Source organism: Thamnophis elegans, chromosome 2 (genome assembly GCF_009769535.1).
Source record: "Thamnophis elegans isolate rThaEle1 chromosome 2, rThaEle1.pri, whole genome shotgun sequence".
Lineage (NCBI taxonomy): Eukaryota > Metazoa > Chordata > Lepidosauria > Squamata > Colubridae > Thamnophis > Thamnophis elegans.
In genome coordinates this window covers 97,371,614-97,399,542 of record NC_045542.1, presented here as the reverse complement: position 1 = coordinate 97,399,542, position 27,929 = coordinate 97,371,614, and the positions used below count along the sequence as shown (strand labels likewise).

Below are 27,929 nucleotides of genomic sequence, written 5' to 3'. Positions count from 1 at the left end.
GGTGTTAGCACAGGCACACTAGAGGCAGAGTTTATTACACTATGCAGCTAACAACCCTGGAGAAGAAAAACCTCTGTTGTTAAGAATTTATCAACAGCTCCATATTTAGAAAAAAAAATCATTGTTAACCCATTCTCCTTTGGTCATTACAAAGCAAAAGATATACTTAAGGTATTTTTTACAGAGTGAGAAGCTGGAAGAAAATAACCTTCTGTCTGTCTGTCTGTCTGTCTGTCTGTCCCCAGTGGGGGGCAGATCTCAACCCAGCTCACAGGTACGTTTCTTTTAGCTGTCAAAAGCAGCAGAACGTCAAATTTTCTAATGTCAAAATGATGGTGTAAATTATTTCCCATAAAAGCAGCATTTACCAAAAGCTGCATTTCTGACCCTCTCTCGGGACGCCAATTGTGGCTCTTCCCGTCTGCCCTCTCAATGTAAAAGGGGCTGAGTGTGTGCGAGTGTGCAGTTTCTCCTGCCAGTGCAGTCACATGACACGGCTGGCCAGGCCACAGAGTCTCTGATCCCTCATTTGTATGCAGCAGTCTTTAAAAAAAATATTGTATTATAATAGGAATTTCTCTTTCCATCTCTGTATTTTGGATAAATGTCAATCGTCCGTAAGGTCTTGCACAAAGAGAACTTCCGTGTGGCTGAGTCCGGCTTCTTGCAGCGTGGGTGGATTAGGCCATTCCTCTGTAGGAAGGCAGGGCAGGACACGGCGGGGGAAATTGGCCTCAATCTGGAACTTTTCCGGGCTCTCTTTCAAAGAGAATAGGAAATCATGGATCACCTGGGAAAATTATACAAAATGTCGGTCAAAGGATTTGTTTTGATGAACTATCATAATGTTCACATTACAACAATACCACTGAAGACTGGTATTGTGCAATGAGTAGAAAACCTTAAATGTCAAGGTAGAGACCTCCAAGATGTCACACCCTTTGTTAAATAAAACATTCCTATGATCTGTAAATCATTCCTTGGTTTTAACAAAAAAGATACTGGCTCAGATCCAGACTTCAGTGAACAAAACTCCACTAACAAATAGCGCCTGCTGGAGAAAAAGGGAAGCGATCCTCCCACCCCCAATTCCTCCTCCTTTCTACCATCCCCTGAAAATTCCTCCAAATATTTGGAGGTGGTGGTATAGCACAGAGGTGGCATGAAAAAATACTCAATGTCCAACCCATTTGCTTCCTTGGGAGCCTGAATGGTACAATAAAATAAACACTGCATGTCCACGTGGGAAACTGAGGTACAATTCCTTAATAAGTGCCTCTTCATAGCTTATTTGGCACAATTCTAGGTCAGATGAGAACTGAACAATCAGAAGCCCTGCAAAAAGAAAAAAAAAGCACAGTGTTGTGCTTTGCTTCACACTTTGACTGAGCCCCGCAATTTCCACGCTGCTATTTTAGCTTGCTTGGTGTGGTAGCTTAAAGGGGGGGGGGGATTTTTGAAGGTCAGTCATATAAAAACATTCGTCACTCATAAGATGATGATTTCCCCCCTCCTTTTCTTACAGTTAAAGATTGTGTAAAGTGAAACCTCCTTTCCACCCTGGAGTCATTTGGCATCTTGAAGATGATCTTCACACTTTCAGGATCATCAGGGTGTGGCTCAGGGGGAAGGCATTCAGATTTCCGTTCCTTCTCCTCTTGCAAAGTCTGGAGGGTTAATTAGAGAAAGACGAATAACAAGCAGCAATTCAAAGACCATAGCAAAATCTAAACCTAAACACAGGTATCAGGGCAATGTAGCAGCAGTCATTGGGTTTAAACAGATTCTCAAATCTCAATCCCTGTGTCAGCTCTGGAAGCCATCTTCTCCATTGGAGCTTCAGGGCTACATTTAGTGCCTGGGAAAACGGGAGGGGGGATTACAAGGAGTGATGGAGGCTTAGCCATAACATTCCTTTCTCTGGGAGTCAAAAGCATTCGGCCTGCACTGGGATGTGAATGACTAGGGGTTGTCTCCAGTTGGGATGGTGAACTGATTGGACCATGTGATGGACTTGTGGGTGCAGGGGATGGATCTTTTGACTTTCTTTTGGGTGGGGAAAACCCGGAACTTTCAGATTCGGGTTTTCTCAGATGTGCCAATATGACATCTCTTATAAAATGGAACTTCAAGCCTTGGAGTCTTCTTTCATTGGGGGTGTTACTTGGAACCCTGACATTCTCTAGATGAGGGGCTCCCAAGCTTTCTTGGTTCATGATGCCCTCAGCATCTCAGCAATGTTACTATGGCACCTCTAGAGGTTCCTAAACTCTGCATCCAGATGGTAAGGCACCAAAGCAAGCTCACTAACGGTTCTATTTATTAATTAGTAAAATACCGTGTCTGGAATAGCTTGGAAACTGCAGCTCTAGATATCAGATGAGGATTCAAATGTGGAAATGCAACATTTTAAGCAAGAGATTTTAACAATAATATCCAGAGTCAAACTCCTTAATAATCAAATTTGACAAGCTACTAGAGGACTGGAAAAGAGCTGATGTGGTTCAAAAAAGGGGAAAAAAACAGATCCAGGAAACTACAGACCTATCAGCCTGACCTCAATACCAGGAAAGATTCTGGAAAAGATAATCAAGCAACGAATTAGCGAACACCTAGAAGCAAACAAAGTAATAGCCAAAAGCCAACATGGGTTTGTCAAAAACAGATCATGCCAGACTAATCTTATTGTATTCTTTGATAATGTGACAAAATTAGTGGACCAGAGGAATGCCGTTGATATAGTTTACTTGGACTTCAGTAAGGTATTTGATAAGGTAGACCATAACCTACTACTAGATAAAGTAGAAGAATGTGGATTAGACATCATCACCACCAGATGGCTTCGTAACTGGTTGACCAACCTCACTCAGTCCTCAGTGGAACTGCTTCTACATGGAGGGAAGTATGCAGTGGAGTACCCCAAGGCTCTGTTTTAGGCCCAGTACTCTTCAACATCTTCATCAATGTTTTGGATGAGGGAATAAATGGGGAACTCATCAAATTTGCAGATGACACCAAGCTGGCAGGAATAGCCAACACTCCAGAAGATAGGCTTAAGATACAGAAGGATCTTGACAAACCTGAATATTGGGCACTATCTAATAAAATGAAATTCAATGGTGAAAAGAGTAAGGGTCTACATTTAGACAAGAAGAACGGTTGCAGGAACTAGGTATGTCTAGTTTAATGAAAAGAAGGACTAGGGGAGACATGATAGCAATGTTCCAATATCTCAGGGGTTGCCACAAAGAAGAGGGAGTCAAACTATTCTCCAAGGCACCTGAGGGTAGAACAAGAAGCAATGAGTGGAAACTAATCAAGGAGAGAAGCAACTTAGAACTGAGGAGAAATTTCCTGACAGTTAGAACGATTAATCAGTGGAACAGCTTGCCTCCAGAAGTTGTGAATACCCCAACACTGGAAGTCTTTAAGAAGATGTTGAATAGCCATTTGTCTGGAATGGTATAGGGTTTCCTGCCTAGGCAGGTGGTTGGACTAGAAGACCTCCAAGGTCCCTTCCAACTCTGCTATTGTATTGTATTAAAATCTGCAGTTAAATTTTTCCAATATAGTCAGTGAAACTGTTAAAAAGTTCTACTGGACAGAGTTTAGCAAACTTCTAGAAGAAAGCATAATATGCACACCAGTTTCTGCTCCTCTCTCCCCTTGAGGAAAAATATTTGAACAATTTGTGCCATTCCATATATAAATATTTCAGAACGTGGCACCTTAGCACACCAGACTACAGGTAGTGTTTTTAATCTTTATAAATTAATCTATTATACATTAGAAGTTTTAATACACTTTCTCATAAACAAAAAAAATCAAAAATGAATGAAGTACAAATTTAAACATCTGGCTCCTAACTCATTTCCATCTTGCATGCTGAATCTTGATGAGTGAGGACACTTGGTATTCAGCCTAGTACAGTATTCCTTAAACCTTTTGCTAAGGACCCCTCCCCTTGCCCCATTTAAAATTTATGGTGGGGACTCCAAAACAGCTTTTGTTCATATGGGTTATATTTATTTATTGACATTCACCAGATTAAAAATTAAAATTGATGCATTTGTAGATATTTATTGAATGAGGTAAAAATAACAATGTTAAAACCCAAGAGATACTAACATAAACATTTTCTTTGAAAAAACTTTTAACAAATAAAATAATGAGACAAGTGAATTTTTTTGCAAACATCTTCAATAGGTGGCAAAAAACCCACTGATTTCGTGTCCTGTAAGAGGGAGTTGGGAAACCCGCAGGGGTGCTCAGACCACATCTAATATATAGGCTAATAAACTAGAAAAGCTATGTCCTCTAATTCACAATTTACTGTAAGCCAATCAATGTCCCTTCTTACCTGCCGCCTTCTCTCCTCTGCCAGCTTCTGCTGTTGCACCTCTTCCTCCTTCCTCCTCTTCTTCTCTCGCTCTTCCTTTTTCTTACGTTCTTTCTCCTGATCTGCCCGTAAGGAAGCCAAGTATGCCTCATCCTGTTGCTGCCTCAGGACCTGAGTTTGGTTTCGTTCTTCTCTAATATAGAAAGGGAAATTTGTTCTAATTAACCAAGGTTTTTTTTATCAGAAATTCTAGAATAGCAATTTCTGACTTTTTAAAATAAAATGCATTTAAGAATTAGGACTGTTGACCACTTTTCTATCACAACTTGAGTACATATAGGGCTTCCCTAAACAGCAGTACCAAAGATGCTTTTTCCAAAAGGCAACAGGACTTTCTGGGTTCTTTGAAAACGTTTTGCTTCACGTCCAAGAAGCTTCTTCAGTTCATAGTTAGAACTGAAGGAGGTTCTTGGATGAGAAACAAAACATTTTCATAGAAATAACCAAGAAAGTCCAGTTGCCTTTTGTAAAAAGCACATTTGGAATGATCAAGACCTGGATGATTAAGAATCTCCATACACATTTAGATAGCAGCATTTTCAAATTGAACTTCCCACTGAGTGGCAGCTTCTTTCTTTCCCATTAAAAATGAAGAGTCCAAAAAGAGGTGAACACTTCAAACCTGTAATCTAAATATATGAAAGATAAAGAACTTATCAAGAGGAGTTTTTTTTCCCTTCTTTTCAACCAAAGATATATTTTGTCCATATGGAAATGCAAATTGCTGAGTCTACAATTAGTTTAGTCTAAAACTAATTGTAGTTCCAATAAATCTAAGGCCCCCTGGATCTGATACCTGGAGCCTACCTTTGAGGCCAAGGAAGAGATTAAAAGTATGAGAAGGGATATATAACTTTTCAACAGCAGAAGGCAACATTGTCACACCTATGATGACCCTGCGCGAGGCACAGAAGCCAAACAGCCAGAGAACAGTTCTAACTCCCCTTTATTGCTCCAACTTTCCCCCAAATGTTCCCACGTTTACTGCAAGTTCTGGAGCAAAGCTCCCACACATACTCCTGACAGCCTCTGGCTGCGAATAGTCCAGCAAGCAAAGTTAGCAAGACAGCAACCAAGGCAAGAAGTCTAGTGAGGCAGGCAAACTGGGCAAGGCGTACAAGACAAAGCCCGGCAAAACCCAGATGTTGGCAACTGCACGTGAGGCTCCAGGGATTCAAAGCTTGTTTCCAACAAACGCCCCTGCCATCAGTGTCTTTAAATCTCATTCCCCAGGTGAGCCTTGTGAAGAGAGGTGGGGCGCCCTGCTGATCCCGCCTCCTCTCCATTCTTTGTGCTCAGGAATCAGGAGGGGGGAGAGGTAATTGCTCACTGCCAGAGCTCCATCACTCCTCTGCTCCACTGCCTGCCTTTTCTCTCCTGCCTGCTCCTCCTGCACCCCCTCCCCCTCATTCCCAGGCCCAAGGGATCCAGCACTGCTTCATCTTGCTCCTCGGGTTGACCCTCCGTTGGTCCTAGCTCTGCCCCGTCCTCACACTCCGATGGGGCTATGACACTTCCCTATTCTATTCTCCCTATCTTATATTGGGTGGCAAAGGCCACAGTGGCAAGACTATGATTTCCACTGGTTATAAGAGTTATAACAAAATTCTTTCTAGAAAGCCAAGGTCGTCCTTTGTCTCTGCACCTGACCAGAACTGGATGGGTGGAAGCTGCCAGCATGGCAATGGAAGATTGGACCATGTGACGGAATTGTGGGTGTAGGGACAAAATCATGAACTTTCAACTGGGTGGAAAACTGGGAAGCATTCAGATTCGGGTTTTCCCAAATGTGCCAACACATGGTCCAATCTTCCACTGCCATGTTGGCAGCTTCCACCCATCCAGTTCTGGCCAGATGATAAATGTCAAAATTAAATGATGGACTGTAGCTCACATATTTTCAATTTGGTGTAACTATACCATAGCAGTAAATCATGCTACTGGTTCTCTCTGCTAAGCTGCTAAAATTTCTTTTAATCTTTTTCTTTAATCTTCCTGTAGTATTTCTGATCATAGCATATAATCTACCAGTTATGTGCATGGTTTTTAATTTGGCCATTAAGTAGATAAATAAAAGTTGAATAGTGTACATTTCTGATATCATGAGGCATTAAATATCTTCCTAGTTCCCATTGAGCAAGGTCCTCAGAGTTCAGAATGCCTGAGTTCATACAACACTTCACATAATTTGTCAGTTTTCTTACACTGTGCTGAGCGAATCAAATTCACCAGATTATGGTTTATTACTTCCTGTGTTGTATGTATCAATTAAACTGTGTCTAATTAAGCAATCCATAATTAAAATAACCATGAGCCATAATATGATCTATGAATCTAATTAATTTCAATTTTCAGTGACTTGAGAACAAACTAAATCAGAAAAGGATGCAATACGAAAAGAAATATCCATGTGAACTGCCTTGAGTTTTTGATGAGATACCAGTACATTATTTGTTAGAAACAAACTATCATACTCCATTTTTTATTCAATATTAAAATATTCTGGAATAAAACAAAGTGGTGTTATTTTTCTGCTTAATACCTTTCCAGACGCTCAGACATCAGGTAGGTCTGATTGGACTCCATAATGAATGTCAATTGGTTATTGAGATCATCAGGTTGGATAAGTCCTTCTAACCTTCCAACCACAGTCATTCTACGATCTTTCAGCATGATCACTGCCAAGAAAGGGTAGGTGTTCTCACGCAAAGCCTGAGACACTGAGGAAAATAAAGCAGTGTCATTATTTGCAGCTTTAAAATGCAAGGCAATATTTAACATTTAAATTGAACTACATTATTTTGTCTCTTAATTCTTGTTACTAGCCACTCTGGCAGTTTTCAGAGGAAAGCATTTCCTATTTCTGTTGCTATAAGTATCTTCTAATTCAAGATGACAGAAGTTCAAATGTGATCTTTATTCAAATATTCCTTACCACAGAGCTATGATTTTATTCCATAATGGACTGTAAAAAAAACTTGTTCAAACTCCCACATTTATTTCCACTCTATGATGGAACTGTTTTTTTGTTCTAATCCAGGGCTCAGCAACCCGTGGCTCTGGAGCCACATGTGGCTCTTTCATCCTTCTGCTGCGGCTCCCTGTCGCCAGTCGGCTCCACAATTGATAGGGCTTTCAGTTAGGACAGGTAGAGGAAAAAGGATGGTGTGCTAGGATGAGACTCTATGGTGAACGAACTGGACTTCCGGTCAGCTCTAGAATTGAATAGGGGGCTTCCAGTTAGGACATTTGTGGCTCTTTGAGCGTTTAAGGTTGCCGACCCCTATTCTAATCTAAACGCACAATAGAATAATACAATTTATACTAAACAATGGAATATTGGAAATGTGGTGTCAAAAAGTAAGAATCCCATAATTTCGATGGCAAGATCTGATTTCTCATGGCAAACAGTTTGTACTTCAATGAGCTGTGAAACCCAGAGTAGAACTTCCTCAAAAGATCTAAGGCCAGATAGCAACATACAAAAATGGCAGATATTTAATTATTTGACTCTTAAAACTTATTTTCAAAAAACAACAATCAGAAGCAACACATTCCTGCCATATTATTAACTTAAAATCTTGTTTTTACTGCTTACACAAAATCACACATGCAATTTTACTGCCATTCCCTGCAGTCTGATTTTGCAGATGCTTACTAGCCCTTTCTTTTTTAAGATAATTATTCCTAGTTCTAAATTGTGTGTGGATTAATGAAAAATCTCCGGTAATAATATAAAGTTTTATAACTACCCATAATTTATATACTTTTATTATCAGAAATGCCCATGGAACTCCATTCAATTATTTTTATTCACATCAGTTGTAAATTCTTCACAGTCCAAGAATACCTTTTTCCAAATTACCTTGTCTCCTATTGAAGATTTAAAGTTTCTAAATAACTTTAGAAATTATTAAAAAATTTAGAACACATCACCATGTAATGGGATTAGTTTCCCAGGAAATATGTATAATATAGCAGCTAAGACTATTCCAGTATACTTTTACTCTGGCCCAAAGTACCAATGAATACACTCAACGTTCCTTCTGAATAATAAGGCCAGATATATTACAAGAAGACATACCTCTGTATCCTTCTGGTTTATTTGTAGAACATGCCCAGAAGAGCATCCTGGTGTTTATGAGGGAAACAACTTCTGGTGCACAGAGTGTACTGCTGTAAGAAGAGGAGAATAAACAATGAAGGAGAATAAAGGAGAATTACTAATCTTATTGCATTCTTTGACAAAGTGACAAAATTAGTGCACCAGAGGAATGCCGTCGACATAGTTTAATTGAACTTCAGTAAGGCATTTGATAAGGTAGACCATAACCTACTACTAGATAAAGTAGAAGAATGTGGGTTGGATAGCATCACCACCAGATGGATACGTAACTGGCTGACCAACCGCACTCAACGTGTAGTCCTCAATGGAACTGCATCTTCATGGAGGGAAGTATGCAGTGAAGTACCCCAAGGCTCTGTTTTAGGCCCAGTACTCTTCAACATCTTCATCAATGATTTGGATGAGGGAATAAACGGGGAACTCATCAAATTTACAGATGACACCAAGATGGCAGGAATAGCCAATACTCCAGAAGATAGGCTTAAGATACAGAAGGATCTTGACAAACTTGAATATTGGACACTATCTAATAAAATGAAATTCAATGGTGAAAAAAGTAAGGTTCTACATTTAGGCAAGAAAAACGAAATGCACAGGTACAGTATAGGTGGTACCTTGCTCAGTAGTAGTAACTGTGAGAAGGATCTTGGAGTCCTAGTGGACAACCACTTAAATATGAGCCAGCAGTGTGCAGCAGCTGCCAAAAAAGCCAACACAGTTCTAGGCTACACAAACAGAGGGATAGAATCAAGATCATGTGAAGTGTGGATACCACTTTATAATGCCTTGGTAAGGCCACACTTGGTATACTGCATTCAGTTTTGGTCACCACGATGTAGAAAAGATGGGGAGACTCTAGAAAGAGTGCAGAGAAGAGCAACAAAGATGATTAGGGGACTAGAGACTAAAACATATGAAGAAAGGTTGCAGGAACTGGGTATGTCTAGTTTAATGAAAAGGACTAGGGGAGACATGATAGCAATGTTCCAATATCTCAGGGGTTGCCACAAAGAAGAGGGAGTCAAACTATTCTCCAAGGCACCTGAGGGTAGAACAAGAAGCAATGAGTGGAAACTAATCAAGGAGAGAAGCAACTTAGAACTGAGGAGAAATTTCCTGACAGTTAGAACAATTAATCAGTGGAACAGCTTGCCTCCAGAAGTTGTGAATGCCCCAACACTGGAAGTCTTTAAGATGATGTTGGATAGCCATTTGTCTGGAATGGTATAGGGTTTCCTGCCTAGGCAGGGGGTTAGACTAGAAGACCTCCAAGGCCCCTTCCAACTCTGCTATTGTATTGTATATAATGTACTTGAAGCCACATACAAAACATATTATTCATTTACTTGATACATTTATATCCAGCCTTTTGTTCAGGAGTTCGCAGCACTGTCCATAGTGCTTCCTCCTTTCTTTTTCCCACATAACAAGCAGTTTATAAGGTAGGTTAAGATGATAGTTCCCGTGATTGAAAGTGACTTACACACAGATAATCTGCTGACTTAGTAATACCTACCGACAGAATTCATCAGTATCTTGATGATCATCACCATGCAGGTAAACAAGGAGGAAGCGCAACTCCCTCTTGGCATCATTCAGCGCCTTGAAAAACAGGATTAAAGAAATGGGATTATAGAAGATATACAAAAAGGTTTAGTTTACAAAACAGACAGGCTTCTGGTGATCTATGCCTAAAAACAAATGGCCACATTTTGGATGCTTTTATTTGAGCATGGAATGAAAAAAGGCTGTGTTGTCCGAGGATAAATGGTTGGGCAATAGGGGAAAATCCCAGGACATAAGCAACTGAGGGGAGGTGCGGAAGGTAGGGGAGAGGGAAGGATGGAAATAGTGGAGTGGAGAAATTATAGTTGCTTTAGAACAAATAAGCCTAAACCTGAATACAGGTAATCCTCGATTTATGACAATTGAGCCCAAAGTATATAGCAATAGCACTTAGACTTATATACCAGTTTACAGTGCTTTATAGCCCCCTCTAAGCAGTTTTAGAGAGTCAGCATATTGTCCCCAACAATCTGGGTCCTCATTTTACCTTCCTCGGAAGGATGGAAGGCTGAGTCAACCTTGAGCCTGGTGAGATTTGAACTGCCAAATTGCAAGCAGCCGGCAGTCAGAAGTAGCCTGCAGTACAGTGGTGGGATTCAGCCAGTTCACACCACTTCAGGAGAACCGGCTGTTAACTTTCGGAGTAGTTTGGCAAACTGATTGTTGGAAGAAATCATGAGGGCAGAGAACCGGTTGTTAAATGATTTGAATCCCACCACTGCTGCAGTACTGCATTCTAACCATTGTGTCACTGCAGCTTAAGAGCCAAGGTGGCGCAGTGGTTAAATGCAGCACTGCAGGCTGACTGCTAGATCAGCAGTTCAACGGTTCAAATCTCACCGGCTCAGGGTTGACTCAGCCTTCCATCCTTCCGAGGTGGGTAAAATGAGGACCCGGATTGTTGTTGGGGGCAATATGCTGACTCTGTAAACCGCTGAGAGAGGGCTGAAAGCCCTATGAAGCGGTATATAAAAATCTGCTATTGCTATTGCTATTGCTATGTGTTGCTAAGCAAGACAATTGTCCCATTTTATGAACTTTCTTGCTACAGTTGTTAAGTGAATCACTGCAGTGGTAAGTTAGCAACACAATTGTTAAGTGAACCTGGCTTCCCCATTGACTTTGCTTGACAGGAGGTTGCAAAAGGTGATCACATGATCCCAGGACACAGAAACCATCATAAATATGGTTGCAGTTGCCCACGCATCCAAATTTTGATCACATGACCATGGGGATGCAGGGAATGGACTCATATTTATGATGGTTGCAGTATTGCAATGGTTGCCATGGTCGTTAAGCAATTCATATGGCCATTAAGTGAATCTAGCTTCCCACATTGACTTTCCTTGTTGGAAAATACTTGGGAAAGTTGCAAATTGTTATCAGTTATCCCTGGGATGCTATAATCACCCCAAATACATGTTGGTTGCAGGCATGAAACGCTCTAATCTTTGTTATTGGTTCGGAAATGGGAATGCCCGTGTGCATTCACTCGTCACTTCTGCGCATGTCCAGAGTGTCCGTGATGATGTCTGGGCAGGTGGGTGGAGCCTCCCATTGCCGTCACTGCCAGTTTGCCCGAACCGGGACGAACCGGCAGAATACCAGCTCTGGTTGGTTGCCAAGCACCTGAATATTGATCATATGACCATGGGATGCTATAATGTTAAATGTGAGGACTGGTTATAACTTTTTTCAGCATTTTCCTAATTTTGAACAGTTGTTATATGAATGGTTGTTAAGTTGAGAACTACCTGTAATATACAATTAAAACCAGAAAGATTTCTTTTTGGATTAACTTTATTTTTATATTTGAGAAAAGCAGCAAGAGGATTATGTATTCGAAAATGAGAAGATGCAGTGCTACCCACAATGGAGGAATGGTTGGTGATGATAACAGAACACGCAGAGATGGCTAAAGTGACTTTTTAAATTAGATTTACATTTATTGCTGACTACAAATACTTTATAAACTTTCTTTTTCAACCTTTACCATTTTCTACCTATCTTCTTCATTAGTTTTCGTTATTTTTTTTTATAATTATTTTTTTGAAAAAAGGAAAACTTAACGAAAATGCAATTACTGTCTAATCACAAGTAATACTATCAGAATTTCAAATTACATGTTTAAATTTTACCAGTATTATTTTTGTAAAGAGAAGAAATTGCAGTTGTGCTTCAAAGGAAAGCTTAAGAGTGGCTTTCTAAGAGATATAACAAAACAGGATTAGAATTATTCCATTTATCTGAGTCAACATTTCAACCAACCTGGCTGTATGTTCCCTGATAGAAGACAGGATGTATTCTTCCATATTTTTCTTCAAACATATGAATAAATGAAACAATGTCTCCTACAGGGTCAGTGACCCGACTACGAGGATCAGGACGGATAAAACGCAAAGCAAACCTGAGAGAAAACAGGATAAAAATTTCTGATTACTAGTTATCTAAGAATCTGAAGATGTGAATGAACTATGGTCTTAGATGCTCTAAACTAATTCCTACACAATCAGCTACAAAACACAAATATGCATTAGGAATCAATCAATGCTGATTACTGATTATATTTCTATTACATTTTTATGCTGAAAATGGTAAGAAATGCCTTGTTGGATCAAAACATAATTCATTAGCCTTCACACTTTTATATAATTTCTAATGCACCATAGTTATTGGGTGGCTTACCAGAAATCTAGCACTTATCCATTAGTAACCCAATCACGTGTGTGTATGTGTGTGTGTGCGCGCGCATGCCCGTGTATGTGACAGATTAAACTAATTAACAAGAATGAAGTTGAGGATAAACTATAAGGTTAATATAAACAAATATGAACTCAGCTGGACTTACCTAAATATATCAAGTAATGTGTAATATGTAAATCGGAATGGAAGCATTATCAAATAATAACCCCAACCTAATAAACCCTGAAACAAATAGAAAATAATTATTAGTATATTCCTTTTATACACTTAGGTTAATGTATTTTCAAATAGTTATATTAGTGAAAAATTAACAGAATCAGGAAAACTGCTGTCATTAAGTAAGATCACCTAGAAGACATCAAACTATTATAACTAATGCTCCTTTATACTTTCTTTCCTCCAGTGTGGAAGGTATTACAGTATAACAGTGACACAAATTTTAGAATCTCATTGCCAGATTTTTTAAAAATGGAAACAAGGGGATTTATTAGCTTTTAGGAGATTAGTGAACATTAAAAACAGCTATTTAAAATGATCATGGCTACTTCATGTGACATTTTCATTCTACACAGAAAATAAAACACTTCATGAATATACAAAATATATTAGCATATAACAAAGGTGGGTACCTTTTCTGCTAGAACAGCTTCACTATTCTGATTGGTAGATGTGTTGCTACACAAAATAAATAAGTTAAGCCTCCCAGAAGCTTCTAACCTACCTATTTTATGGACTAACTCAGCAAAAATAAGTGTCCTACTGAAAATATAACTGCTGTGTTTACTATTTACAGTAATGTAACAAAATGAAACGTGCCAATTGTGGACGCTCACAAGCCAAGTCTTCTATACAAAGAGATTCCTAGTGATTCAAATAGAGTACATGTAGCACATGGACAATCCATAAAACAGAAAACACAAAAGGAAAGAACTTTCCTTCTGTTGGTCCTTTTCACATTAGCAACAGAGAACCCCACTCTTTCCTTTTCAAGCACATTCAGATAAAATAACCTGCCCTTGGCTGTGGCCTTGAAACAACATAGCTGTAGATTCTGTGATCCGCTGTGTTGACCTGCAACGGCCGAGAAGGTGGTGGGTTGAAGACACTTGGGACTCCCTCTTGTTCATTTAATCGGTCCTGAACAGCTGCCTACAGAAGAAGATCCAGAATGTATTATGTTCCTATTGCAGAAAATATTAAACTATTCTGAATACAGGAGGAGGAATGACCTCATGGACATAGACCTATTGACAGCTTGCAGTCTACATTATTAACAAGTTTAAATAAACAATATCATCTTTACTAAATGTTCTTGCAGTTTGAAATGCTAAGGAAACGATCAAGTTGACATACATTCAAACCTTCCCAGTTTCATCCCCATGAAAATAATCTTTGAATGAATTAAACTGAAAGACAGTAAGTGGTTCAAAGCCATCTGCTCCAAGGATGAGTGAGATTTGAATTTGGGTGTCATTCCATATCCATTAACCACTTATTGGCTCTAGAACTTGAAAATTTCAGAAATCCAGCTTCTTATATATCTGTTTTCAATTAAAGAATAGAGTATTTTTTTAAGTTCTTATAAATGAGATTTATTTGAAAGTTGTACAGATACCATGTGAATAAATTACATTTGTAGACCAGAATTGCAATATTTTGCTGAATTCAATGCTTCTCCCTCAAATTATAAGAATTCTGCACAGTGAAACAAAGGAGAATTATGCAAAATAAAGTATGAGTAGTTATGCTTATTAATATACTTATGTGAAATACCTTTGTTTTAATACTAAGCGTATCTGATTATAAGATACAGTAAAGAAGGAACTAATATCAATGTCACAGATGTAAGACTATAATCAGTGCAATAAGAAAACAGAGCCAAATGGCACAGTACCTCTATATTCCAGTTGTGTTGCTCCAGTGTATGACGACATTGGTCCATGGACTCTATGCCAGTCAAATCCTAAAGCCAAAGGAAGTGGGGAAACCGATGTCACAAAAAACACATTTCTTGAATTAATTAACATTTGTTTTTAGTCACTTCTCTTAATAATTCAGACATCAGATAAGCATTGGCAAACTTTATTCCAACACAACGAATAATTAAGCAAATGCTAGGTTCTAAACAGAGCATAAACAAACTTTACCTTTCATGCTCAGCTTTATTTTAAAAAATCCTTTCTTTCTTAAAAAATACTTGGAGGAAACCTGAATATTGCTTTTTAGATTTCTATTAGTTGGAAAAAGGCCAGCTCTCCCAAAATGAAAATAGTGTGCCTAATTGTTGAAATGCTTCATGGTAATTCCTCTTGCACCAGTGATAATTTCAATGGATCATGAGTTATTCCCCTTTTGGCATATCAATTTGCATCAAAACTCTTCTCTCCTTTATATTTAGCTGTATTCATCCATTCAGATGTACATTTAAAAATTGATGGTAAAGGTATCAGGGACCAGTTTTGTGAAAGACAATTTTTCAATGGATCAGGGGGAGGGGGAGTGCGCAGATTCCTTGCATGTGCAATTTACACTAGGTTTTGCGTTCCTATGAGAATCTAATGTCCGATTATCTGAGGGAGTTAAGGCGGTAAGGCCAGTGCTAGGGAGTGGCTGCAAATACAGATGAAGCTTCACTCACTCATCCACCGCTCACCTCCAGCTCTGCAACCTGGTTCCTAACAGTTAGGCAGACCCCTGGTCTAACTGATATTGATTGCTCTTCGTATCTCATTAACACATGGATGGACTAACATATTTTTTCCAATAGCTACAGGGTAGACTGGGAATTTGAAAAACAATTAAGAAGAAGGCAATGTCAAATAACTATCATATTGTTGCTGAGAAAACTACACAAACCTGTACATGAATTACCAGGAGTTGAATTAAACACAAAAAAGGCTTTATTACTTCTGTGAGTACATATTGGATGGTCATAAATGGTAGGCAAAAATGAAACTTCTTAAACCATAACTATAAAAGTTGAGTTCTTATAGCACAACAAGCAAAAATTAAATAAACCTCGGTCATTAACATTTTACACTACTCTTTTGCCTCAATAAGGCAACATTCAAGAAAAAGTTATTTTTCCATAGAATCAGAAAATAAGGATTGAAAAGAAACTTGGGGATCATCTGATTCGACTCTCTGCCCAATACAGGAATCCACAGCTATGCATCCCTGACAAATGGTAATCCAGCCTCTCTTGTGAAAGAAGAATCTACCTCCAACCAAGGTAGTCTGTTCCATTGTTGAACACCTCTTATTGTTATGATTTCTTCCTGGATGTCCAACCAAAGCTACTTCTGAACAATTAAAAACCATTGTGCCCCCCCCTTTTCTAGAATAATTTTGAACAATCCTGTCCTGTCTTCTAGATCAGCAGTCCCAACCTTTCCGGTTTGGTAGCTCAGTGCGGGGTGTGCATGTACGAAAGGGGGTGATTGTGTAATGAGTGACGATGTGCACATATGCACACACAGCTCTATTTGTGTTAGCAGCAGGTGCACCACCTATGCTCACATGAGGGAGCTTCACGTACACTCCGCTCGCACGAGGGAAGCTGCACTTGCACACACCTGATGCTTTCTGTGGACCAGTTCAAAACAGGGGGTTGGAGACCCCTGTTATAGATGATAACCCTTTAAATAGTTGAACACAGTTATTAAGTATTGTTTTTGTCTTCTGTCCTACAGGCTAATGTTTCCAATCACTCGTCAAAAGTTTTTATTTTCAGGAACCTTGGTTCTTCTCACAACATGGTACAGTTTGTCGCCGTTTTTTGTAAGCCATGGTATCCAAAATTGGATGCAATATTCTGAGCATTGTTCTGACCAATGCAGGATAGAGAGAAATGATGTCTCTTGATCGTCACATGTCCCTAACCCTAATGTTCAGCTTCTAATCCTTCAAGACACCTATATCCTTTTTGCATGAACTGCCCCCTTGTATGATTTGCACACCTCTAAAACTCTACTCGTCTTAGACTTTTGTGTATGTGTCTAAATGTAGAATGTTTGTCCCTGTTATGGACAAATTCAGGTTTATCCATCAGCTTGCAGGTCCCAAGTAACTGGAAATATTCTAAGACGGTTCTGTTTTAGTTCAGTCTCACCTGTACCTGATAGTTTGTATTTTTTAAAGAATGATTGCTATACATTTTTAGCAATGATTGTTTTATATATTAGTTTTATTCTCCTGTTCTCCTCTTCTCATAACCCATTGTGAGATAGGTTGCTATATAAATTTGATAAATATTAATCTTAACAATGCCCATTGTTCCAATTTGTCAATATTCTCTTGAATTTTGATACTATCCTTTAAAGTGTTTGCTATCACCTCTATTTTTGTATCAAGTACAAGGTATTTCTAAATATGAAATATTTAAAGAATGATTGCTATATTTGAAATTTGAAATATTTAGAAACACCTTGTACTTTTAGAAATATTCCACATGAAATATATCACTTATCATTTTTCTCCACATTGTCATTAAGACATATTGACAAATACTAATTGCATACTAGTTTTGAACCAGCTCTGAGATCATCTATTAAAATGTTTAAATCTTCTTTACTAGAATCTTATAGAAGACTTTTCTGTAGCCAAGTACAGCAAATGTCCACCAAATTCTCAAGGTCAATTAAACAATCACTTTGTCAGGACAGTTCTTCACCATATCTACTACTTTGTCCTATTTGTCACTGCAATATCTGTAATAATGTTTATTATCCATTCAAATAATCAAAATACAATGTGTAATGATAAGATTTTAATATTTACTTCAAAATGTTTTAGTCTTCAAAATGTTTTATTCCTTTTCTAAATTAAAAAACCTATTTTTTTAAAAAGAAAATTAAAAATTGGGCTATTCTAGGACCGGACGGAATTGGCTATAATTTATTTTATGAACTAACTCACTGCATATTATTACATATTAATCCATAACTGAGAATTTTATACTGTTTAGAACATGTTCAGTATTGTTTGCTGGATAAAAATCACTTTGATTCCAAACAGCAATATAAATAAATATACTGTATTCAGAGATGAGTTTGCATTTCATGATTAAACATAAATAGCAAAGCATTGTACCCATTAATTATATATTTTAAAGTCCTTATCATTTGTCCTCTGATGTTGTTGTTGTTGTTGTTAGAGATTTAATCTTCAATTCAATTCACAGTCTGGGAACTGGTAAAAACTTAACTGTTCAAATTCTAACCAAGGACCCAAGAGCTATTAAGATAGTGTCTGAGTATATAGGCAGTTCCGAGTAGGGTGGTGGTCTTTGTTGTTATTATTATTATTATTTGATATCATGATTTCTGTTTTCATGCTGTTGCCTGCTGATCTATTTAACCATCTCCACATCTCATATTACTATTTAAATTGTATAGTTTACTACCACTCCATAAATTTATATATTGCAACTTTTGGAATGCCCGATGACTACCACCACCATAATGAAAAAAATAATATTTTACCTAAGAGAAGAAAATCACTAGGTATTTTCTCCAGGAATACACTGTTCTATCCTCAGTGACATACTGCACTGAGAGAATGCATGCAATCATATTGAAAAAAATCAAGAGGAGGCCTCAGGCATTCCTGTTACCCTGTTAAGCTGGTATTTCTGGTCTTGTTTTATCTCTTTTCAAACTTAATTTTTGTTGAATATGTAGAAGCTCTGCAAACCAAACAATTACCTGATCAGCATTTTACAATAACATCAGCATATGAAATTTTCAACAGAACCTCAATTCTCTCTCTCAATACTAAAGATATCTTACAACCCTCTCCCTGAAATAAGATTTTAATTAAGCTAAAACAAAATCTATACAGATAAACATGCTAAATCATATACTTGATTGGACAAATGCATCTAATATTTCTGTACATTTCTAGGCTCTGTTGCCCTTTTCCTTGCAGCCTGTCTGTTAGAACTTTCTTTACTAAACTAGATAAGAGAGGATAGCAGCCTTATGTGAGACAACTAACATCACACATCAGCATTTTTATGTAAGTTTCAACTTCAAACATTTTAGCAGCATGCACTTTTTAGCTAAAACTAAATTTCCAATATCCTTTCCTTTGACTTTGTACCAAAATGCAAGAGTCACAAACAATTGAATAAAGTTTTTCTTCACGAACTGTCAAAAAATATCGAAAATACCCAGTAATATTATCAGCCGATTTCTCTTATCTTCTACCATTTAAATAAGATAACTAAAATGAAAGCTACCTTCCTATCTGAAATTATTGGAATCAATGAATATATAAATAAATAATAAATTGAGGTGTCTATGGTGCTCTTTGAGCTTGGTCGTAAACATTTCATTACCCAAACTAGGTAACATCATCAGTGCTAGTAGGGAGTGGGAGTTTGCACTAAATTTATATTCTAATGGCTTCCCTTGTCAATGTTGGTGGGAGTGGCCTTGGTGGGAGATGGGTTTTTATCGTTGGGCTGTTACTGATGGCTTGTTTGGCTGTTCTTTGATTGGGGCATTGTTCACTTTTTGATTGTTAGTCTGATATTAATCTTGGTGTCATCTATATTCATCTGGGTGTTGATTGCTGGCAGGTAGGCATTTTGGTCTTTTTCTCCATTTTTAGCTTGTAGGTTATTTCTTTCATACAGTATGTAGATCAGTGTTTTTCAACCACTATGCCGCGGCACACTAGTGTGCCGTGACATAGTGTAAGGTGTGCCGTGGGAAAATTACTTTATATATAGTCAATATAGGCACAGAGTTAATTTTTTTTAACATTTTCTAATGGTGGTGTGCCTCGTGATTTTTTTCATGAAAAAAGTGTGCCTTTGCACAAAAAAGGTTGAAAAACACTGATGTAGATGTTCCTTACATCATTATATCTATTGATGGATGATTTGAAAGAATGCCCAGCTTCCAGGAATTCTCTACCGTTTTTTGGACTAGTCTTGGTTTAGGACAGACACAGTTTCCCAGTTGAAACAATAGTTAAATGTGTTTATATGTTGTTAAATTAAAGAGTTTTCATCATTATCACTCATTCTGGAACAACTGCTTTTTAGGCTGTGATAACTGATAGGTTTTACCGAATTATCCAACACTCTGTACTTCAACTTTAGAATATAGCTAGTCCTCAACTTATGACCACAATTGAGCCCAAAATTTATGTTGTTAAGTGAGAAATTTGTTAGAGTTTTGCCTCATTTTACGACTTTCCTTGCCACATTAATTAAGTGAATCACTGCAGTTGTTAAATAAGTAACATGGTTGCTACGTAAATCTGGTTTCTTCACTGACTTGCATGACAGAAAGTTGCAGAAGGGGATCACATGACCTCAGGACACTGCAACCATTTTAAATGTTAGTCAGTTGTCAAGCATCTGAATGTAAATCACATGACCATGAGAATGCTAACAACAGCTATAAGTGTGAAAAATAGTCACAAATTATTTTGTTCAGGGCCACTGTAACTTTGAACAGTCACTAAACAAACTGCTATAAGTCGAGGACTACATGTAATTATCTGTTTTTGATGATGGGCAGATTTATTGAGCAATTACTTCTCCAATGACAAGTATTCTTGTGAAACATATTCCATAAAGATACATTTTAAAATTTCTTGCTAAATGTAACATTAAAAATCTAACATTAAAAATATGTTTTTATTCAAGACAGCAGAGAAACAAATCTTAGCGTAACTCATTAATGTTATAAATACAATACCAGTTGTGGATTATTTTAAATGAACACCCTAGAAATGTCAAAACATTGGCAATAGGCTAGTTGTACACACTTCAACTTCCATTCATTTCTCCCATTTTTCTTATTAGATGAGGAAAGCAATAGTAATATAGTTGTGCGTTACTACTGTGCCATAAAGTTATCATTTTCTACAATAAAAGGATGAACTTTCTATATGTCTATTAAAGCCAATTTTATTAAAATCCAAGTATCCTATCAAACCAAAGTTAACGTTTTTATAATTTGAAGAGATTCAAGCTCCCAACCCCCATTTTGTAGCCCTTCTAGACCACCTTTAGATCATATCTCCAATTTCTGATAGCACCTTTTGTTATAGTAATAAGGAACAAATCAGATTACGCAACTGTGAAGTTGCTGTACCTATTTTACCTATTAGCTCCCTTTCATCCCCACCAAAGCTATACTGGTAAAAGGGCCAAATTGCAATTGCCCTCAAATGTGGGCGTTTTAAAGTAATACTATAGGAAGTATTTTGGGTATTAAATAATCTTATATATTTTTATTTCCTAAATACTATTACTACTGTATTTTCACATATATGAAAAAAATTCTGCCATTAGCCTTCACACCCTTTAGATTCTTATACCTGTATTTTATATAACTACAGTAAATGTCATGTCTTGTGTGATGATACAGAATTAAATAAGTCACTGTGCTGAAGCTTATTTATTTGATTTCTATTTGTGGTGGAATCTGGTACTGAATTCCAGAGGGAGGGAAGGTCTCTCACAAGGAGCTAAGAGGGAAATCAGTCTTGTGTCCTTGGTATGCAGAAAATGGCTCAGAAGGGATCCTCCCTAAATCTTCCCAATTCCCACAGGTGCTTTTAAAAAAGGCAACTGGACTTGCTTAGTTTATTTCGCTTCACATCCAAGAAACTTCAGCTCTGACTGAATGATGGGGAATGGAAGGGTTTATATTCTTTGCAGTCATCTGATTATTAGCACTCTGAAGGTTGGTGGTTAGTTATCTGAGGAGTCTGCTTGAGGCCACTTGGGGGTTTATCTGTACTATGAAGGTCACCTGAATCAGAGTGCAAATGGGTTGTGTGGGACTACTGAGAAGACTGTTGCAGACAGGAGATAGGTGGTGTCAGGAAAAGCAGGAAAAGGAAAAACACTCTCAAGAAAAAAACTAAGAAAGCTCAGTTCCCTTTAAAAAGCACCTTTGGGACAACCACAACCTGGATGATTGAGAGCCTCCATAGATATTAATCCTTCACAAGATTTATTCAATAGGATAGTTATGCAGTGTGTGCTTTAGTATACTGAAACTCTTGCCTATGGGCAAACAGCTATAAAGAAAATACCCTAAGTAATTAATTGTGTTGTTCTTTGTGCCTGACAATATTCTCCCTTTATTTTTAGAACATTTTAGTTTGAAAAACAGATAGTTTGAACATTGTAAATTATTTTCTACAGAAAATACTAAATAGGAAGCTCAGAAAATAAGAGTATAATTGATTTTGGCAGCCCAATTTAAGCTACAGATGAATGTGATGTAAAAGAATATGAGTACAATCTATCTTAGAGAAGCTTAACTAAAAAGCCACCCGAGTTTACTAAAATATCAGGGAAGGAGCGATATGTTAATCTGTAGTAACCAAAAATCAGAATACATTTGGTAGTTCCTTTTCAACACATTAATAAGAGGCATGTTTTTGTGAATTACAGCTCAGCTACAATTACAGCTATGGTTCATGAAAGGTTATGTCTATTATTAAAATATATGTCTGAAAAGAGGCTTTTTCTAATTTTTAACTGGGTACCAGAAGTTCTTTCAAAAAGCACAATGTTCTCTTCAACAGCTACAACAAACAAAAATCAACTTGTCATCATATTTCTTTTCAAAATAACCATAAGAACCTAGAATGCATGGTTTTATCAACTCTGGCTGCATCATTTTAAGCAATTAGGACAGTAAAATTATGGCTACCTAAAATGCATAGGAAAGAAACAATTTGATCACTTTGGGACATTACCAGTAATAAGTATGATTTATAGTAGCGATTGGGCAGCCTCTATTTGATATAACTGAATCAAAATCTGGACATAAGTGTTTAGCTTTTCTCAATCATTCACTATCTAAATGTACTGTATCTGCTACTTCCAAAAGCATGGATGAAAGTGATACTGGCTAGGTGTTCTCAGAACTGTAGCCTCAACTGACACCAAATTGGGAAAGGCTGATATACAGAATTAAGCAAAATTTTAAGTTCTGTTCTGTTCAACATTGAAGGTTTTTTTTTTACTTTAAGATCAGAGGTTTATTGTTTAGCTTTATTCTAAGAGTTGCCAACGTTTCTACAAGTTGACATGAATATCTTATGCTTTTTACTTACCCTTTCAAGAACTGCAATGATTTCTGCGCACAGTATAGCTCAGTGTCTTAGAACAAGACAGAATATAGGAAAAATGCTACACGTTTGTACTTTTGGTTAGGAGGAATCCATTACAGCTTAGTCTAAACTAAATATAATATTGGGCTCCGTGGTAACTTATCATTTAGGGTTGTCCGGTCAACCGACCTGGAATGGATTGGAAACTGACTCATTTCCTGTTGTCTTTAATCAGCCTACTAATTAATTTCGAAGGCAACATATAAATATATAGATTTCAAGCAAGCTCAGACTTTACATTACAGATTCTTCCCCCACTCACCCCCGTAATTCCCCTTGGTGGGGGGGCGGGGAGTCATTCGTTTTACGCAGAGCCTCCGGCAGAAACTGCACGCGCACACACAGGCAGAAACCTTTACTGAGCTCCCCCTAAGTCTCGGGGCGAAAACTGCCCTTTTCCCAAGCACTGCCATCGCATACAGTCTTCCCCGCCGCACATGGCCCCGCTGCCATCCCAGGGCCAGCAGCAGCCAATGGCCAAGTTGCTCCCGCCTTTCCCTGCACGCTAGAAACCCCCCGAGGGTCTAATTCGATAGGACTGTAGCAGGGGTCGTGGCCCTCCACCCATTCACCCAGGCCCGCCCAACCGCCGTGTCCCAGGCCAGCACCTGGAACTGAAGGAGCTTCTCAGTTTGCTCCGCCGACAACTCCCGCTCGTCCGGTGCCGCCATTTTGCCGCCGCCTCTGACCCGCAGTTGCGTCACTCTACGGATATGACGTGACAATTCGAAGCTTCCGTTTACGCTCTAGCCGCGCGTGTCACCATGGAGGTTGGAGCGTAACCCCCCCCCCCGTGCGGAGGGAGCGGTGTTGCGCAATGCCACGCTTCAGCGTAGGTACAATTCTCTGTAAAAATGGAGCTTGTTGCTTGATTTGCGAAACGAAAGAAAAAGAAGGAAGAAGAATAAGAAGAAGAAATAATCCCCCCTTTTAATTTAGTCATCCTTAGTGGTAGATTTCCTGTGAAATCGGCAGAAGTAATCCTTTAGTGGTTTTTAATTCGTCTTAACTTGGTTGAATGCGCGCGCAAACACACAACACACGTTATCCTGCTAACGCGCACAGGTTTCGGCATATAACCAGCTGGAGAGCTTCAGCGGGTGGAGTTGCCAATGAGGTCTCGGAACCCATTATTTCACACTGCAGGTTAGAAGTGGAACCAAGGCTAGCTTAGATTAAATGATTCCGAGATTGCAAGTCTATGATCACACCCATAGGTCACATTAACGAATGTCCCCCATAGCTTCCGGTTTTATTTATGAGCCGTGTCTCATCCTGAAAATCTCTAGTGACACGTGGTTTTACGCGAATGAATGGAGCGTGAGATGTGCCTGCGTGTATTTCTGTGCTCAGGCGGTAGTCGGTTCAATTACATTTACTTTGGAAACTGAGCTATGCTTTCTTTTGGATGGCTAGCGCTACTCGTTCTCTCTAGGAGTGATGGGAATTGGAATCCAACAGCCTTGGAAGGGGACGGTTTCCCGCCTACATGAATCATCCGCTGTCAGCTGACAATATAATAGCAATAGCAGTTAGACTTATATACCGCTTCATAGAGCTTTCAGCCCTCTCTAAGCGGTTTACAGAGTCAGCATATTGCCCCCAACAACAATCCGGGTTTCAGGTGATCGTCGTTATAATCCTTTTAAAAGGTACTAGGAAATCACTGGGAGTAGATCCACATCCAGCGTTACTAAAACCAAACCTTGTGCTTCAGTTTCCAGGAGAGAGCTTTTACTTTACTGGCCACTAGAGCATGATTTAAGCTGAAGCAGTCAAATGTGTAGCCTCTCTTGGTATACCCAGAAACAATTTCACTATTCAGATTAGAAGGAAATGGTATTTGAAAATTAAAATTTGAGTGCAGTGCCTATTAAGCAACATCAATAAAAACATATAAGAAAAAATACCAAGCCAAGTCTGAACTGTTCTGGTTTCTCCACCAAAAAGACATGATATACGGTATTAATCAGATACCAGCCATCTACTGTAAGGGAAGGAAGATGAATCATGCCATTGAAGTTTTGATTATAAGCTGAGGTAAATTCACACCTGGGTAGCATATTTTCATTTCCAAATGAAAGAAAGATAAATTACTTGTCATGTATCCCTCCCCTTCCTCTTATCCTTAATAAATAAGTGTAACATTCTGATGTTCTTTTACATACAATATTAGCAGGGGTGTTTATTTCCATTTTAGAAACACCATAAATTGAGTGTTCAATGATTAGTTTATTTCAAACAGACTTCACTGAATAGCAGTGATGAAGAAGAATTCAGCATTGGAAGTCTGAATCTGAAGGTAAAACCAGAGAGAGGTCCAATAACTTACAAAAACCACCCCTTTTGTTCTTCCTTTGCTGATAATGGATCTTCAATATGTGTCTGACTGGTAGCTACTGTACACAGTGCATTGGTTGAATTCAGCCAATATGATTTGGTTCAGTGCCTTATGTAAACCTAGAACATCTGGCTGAATGAACTAAATGTTTACTGTGTCACTTAAGCGTCCTCACCTAGGCTGCTTTATCCTGTTATGGAAGAAGAGAACTGGGAAAGGGAATTTTGGAGGCATGACTCAGTTCATGAGTGTTCCTTCCCATGTTCTGCCTTCAAGGGAGCAGTGTGATTTCTAAGCAAGATAGGTTGGAATTGTAGAATATTAGGGGACTTGGGATGGCACTCTGCCCCTTTTAATAGAAGCTGTGGAAAGAAAGAGAGAGAGAGGTCTCTTATCCAGTACCTTTTCAAATCATACAGTAAAATTTTATCACAGACATGTGCAAACAAGAGTCGGAAGGGTATAGAAGAGTTTTCCTAGGTTTATGTATAAACCAGAGACTTCACTGCTGCATTGTTTATAATCAGTGCTGGAGGCAAAAAAGTCATAAAGGAGGCAGGGATTACTGTATGATCCCTCTTTATATATTTATTCAAATTACAGAATTTTGATAGCACAATAAGTATTTGATTGCATACAGCATATAATGTACCTAGTGAGGTCAGTGAAACTATAAGTATAATGAGGCAGGACTACAAAGACTGAAGTTTTGAAAGAACAAAGAGACAATATTTCACGGCATAGTTTCTTTCTAGGGAGTCACTTTGCTTTTGCTTCCCAGAGCTCTGCTGGCTTCTCAGTATCTTTTCCAAGCTTATCAGCATTCCTCGACCTTGTAAATGTTTTGTGGCTTTGTTGACAGTTTTACTTTCCCTGAGAAAGAAGCTTTTGGCTCAATCCCATATTTCACCTTCAGGAACAAATGAATGAAGGAGGCTATTGGCAATATGGCCGAGTACATGACTGGAAACAAAAAAAGTACCACTCAAATTGAAACTCTGCTAAATTTAGTGTAGTGTGACTTTTTTTTTTTTTTTTTTAAAGTAATCATTAAACATACAGAATCTCCAAAGCTGCAATCTGGTGCCTACTTTCTTCAATTTCATAGAATTTCTGTTAGACTAAGCATATAAACAATTACAAAGGTAATAAATACTATAGGAGTTTTTAACTAGAGATAATTAATCTGTGTTCCACATTTCCCTGATTATGGACTCTAAGTTAAGGTTAAGGTCCAACTTGCTGAATTGCAGCTTTGTTCACTAGTTTGGACAACAGTTTTCATAACTAAGAAATATAGTGAGGCATAAGCTTTCATGAACAAAATTTCACTATATCAGGTATACAAGATAATTCTCTGTAGAATCATAGGTATGTTTCACCAATGAGGTTCATGATAAATTACAGAGAACAGACTCATTAAATAGTGTATTCATTGGGACCATATTCAGTCCAAGAAGACTTGTTTGTAGTTCAATGCAATGCAGAAACCAAGGCATTTATGATTAATTAGTAAATACGATATTCTAGGATAATGTCATATATGAACCCAGTTAGTATGGTTTGTAAGGCATGGTTTAATAGCTTAAAAGTTTGCCAAGCATGATTTAGTATACTGTTTGCACATGCCATACATAACTTTCAGTGATTAAGCTGACCTTTGAATTTTTAACCAAAGTACCATGAAAAATGCACCATCTGTGGATCTGCAATTTTGGTTAAAATTTGATATATATGTTTTGGTTAGAAAATTCCTGCTTATCCATGGAGGGGCTTATAATTGAGCATATATGGGAAATATGGGTGTTTTAAAAAATTATTACTAAATATACTCGTAGAAAGCCCAACCCAATTTTTCAGTATTTTGGCACCTAAAGTTTTGGTTTATCTGTGAGAATGTACAGTGCTGTTATAAACTGGCATAATTTTCATTCTGAGCCTTTCCTCTCTGTTGAAGTAAAATAACAGCCAACTATCCTTCAGCAAGCAGGAGAATATACTAACATGAAATATCTTGCTTGCATTGGTAATCCCCATCATGCCTCAACTCGAGAGTCAACAACACTGACTCATGGAATGTCTGTCTTGATTTTTCATGTGTACTCCTGATAAAATTTATTCTGCCAGCTCTGCTGTCCCTTACCTCTTGCACATGTCTGCTTGGTGGGAAAAACATCCATCTGTCAGGGCACTGTAGCAGAATTGGGGCACCTTTGGCTGCAGCACCTTGTCATTTACCTATGCCATAGCTGTGACATCCAATTCTAACCCAAGCTGAATATTATTTTTTGTTTTTAAAAACAATAAATTGGAATCACACAGTTCAATCGTAAGCAGTCCCGTTATTTTTAATTTCTCTATCTTTCCTTTGCTTTTTAAAGACCACAGATGCCAACTTCTGGATTCCTGTGTGTGCTGATCCAGAGGTGATGAGATGGGATGAAATAGCCTGTTTCACTATTTCAGCATTGTACTAAATTGACAAGGACCATAGTGTTAAAACATCCATTGCAACCCAACACTGTTGCACAATTCTGACAGATGATTGGCCAACAAAGCTATATTCAACTCTCTAGAGCAGGGCTGTCAAACTTCTAGCCCATGGGCCAGATGCATTACATACTGACCACACTCACACCCGG

General features: G+C 38.2%; 1 protein-coding gene across 1 annotated transcript; it reads right to left on the bottom strand.

The window, feature by feature from the left end:
- Window positions 1-23,661, bottom strand: FAF2 (Fas associated factor family member 2). The gene is made up of 11 exons (XM_032211372.1): window positions 23,555-23,661; window positions 14,689-14,757; window positions 13,809-13,943; window positions 12,940-13,016; window positions 12,360-12,498; window positions 10,042-10,127; window positions 8,484-8,575; window positions 6,942-7,119; window positions 4,361-4,532; window positions 1,524-1,667; window positions 1-790 (listed from the first exon to the last, which is right to left on the bottom strand). Exons 1-11 carry the CDS (start codon window positions 23,615-23,617, stop codon window positions 608-610), a joined length of 1,338 nt encoding a protein of 445 aa, XP_032067263.1. The 5' UTR covers window positions 23,618-23,661; the 3' UTR covers window positions 1-607.
- Between the last annotated feature and the right edge of the window lie 4,268 nt (window positions 23,662-27,929).

What these genes read in the sequence shown, in the direction of transcription:
- FAF2 (XM_032211372.1), bottom strand. Translation starts at nt 23,617, where the DNA reads ATGGCGGCACCGGACGAGCGGGAGTTGTCGGCGGAGCAAACTGAGAAG. An exon ending in ATCAGGGAACATACAGCCAG is followed by an intron (nt 10,128 to 12,359) that starts GTTGGTTGAAAT and finishes CTGTTTTTCAAG; the next exon opens with GCGCTGAATGATGCCAAGAG. An exon ending in TAAACCAGAAGGATACAGAG is followed by an intron (nt 7,120 to 8,483) that starts GTATGTCTTCTT and finishes TATTTTCCTCAG; the next exon opens with TGTCTCAGGCTTTGCGTGAG.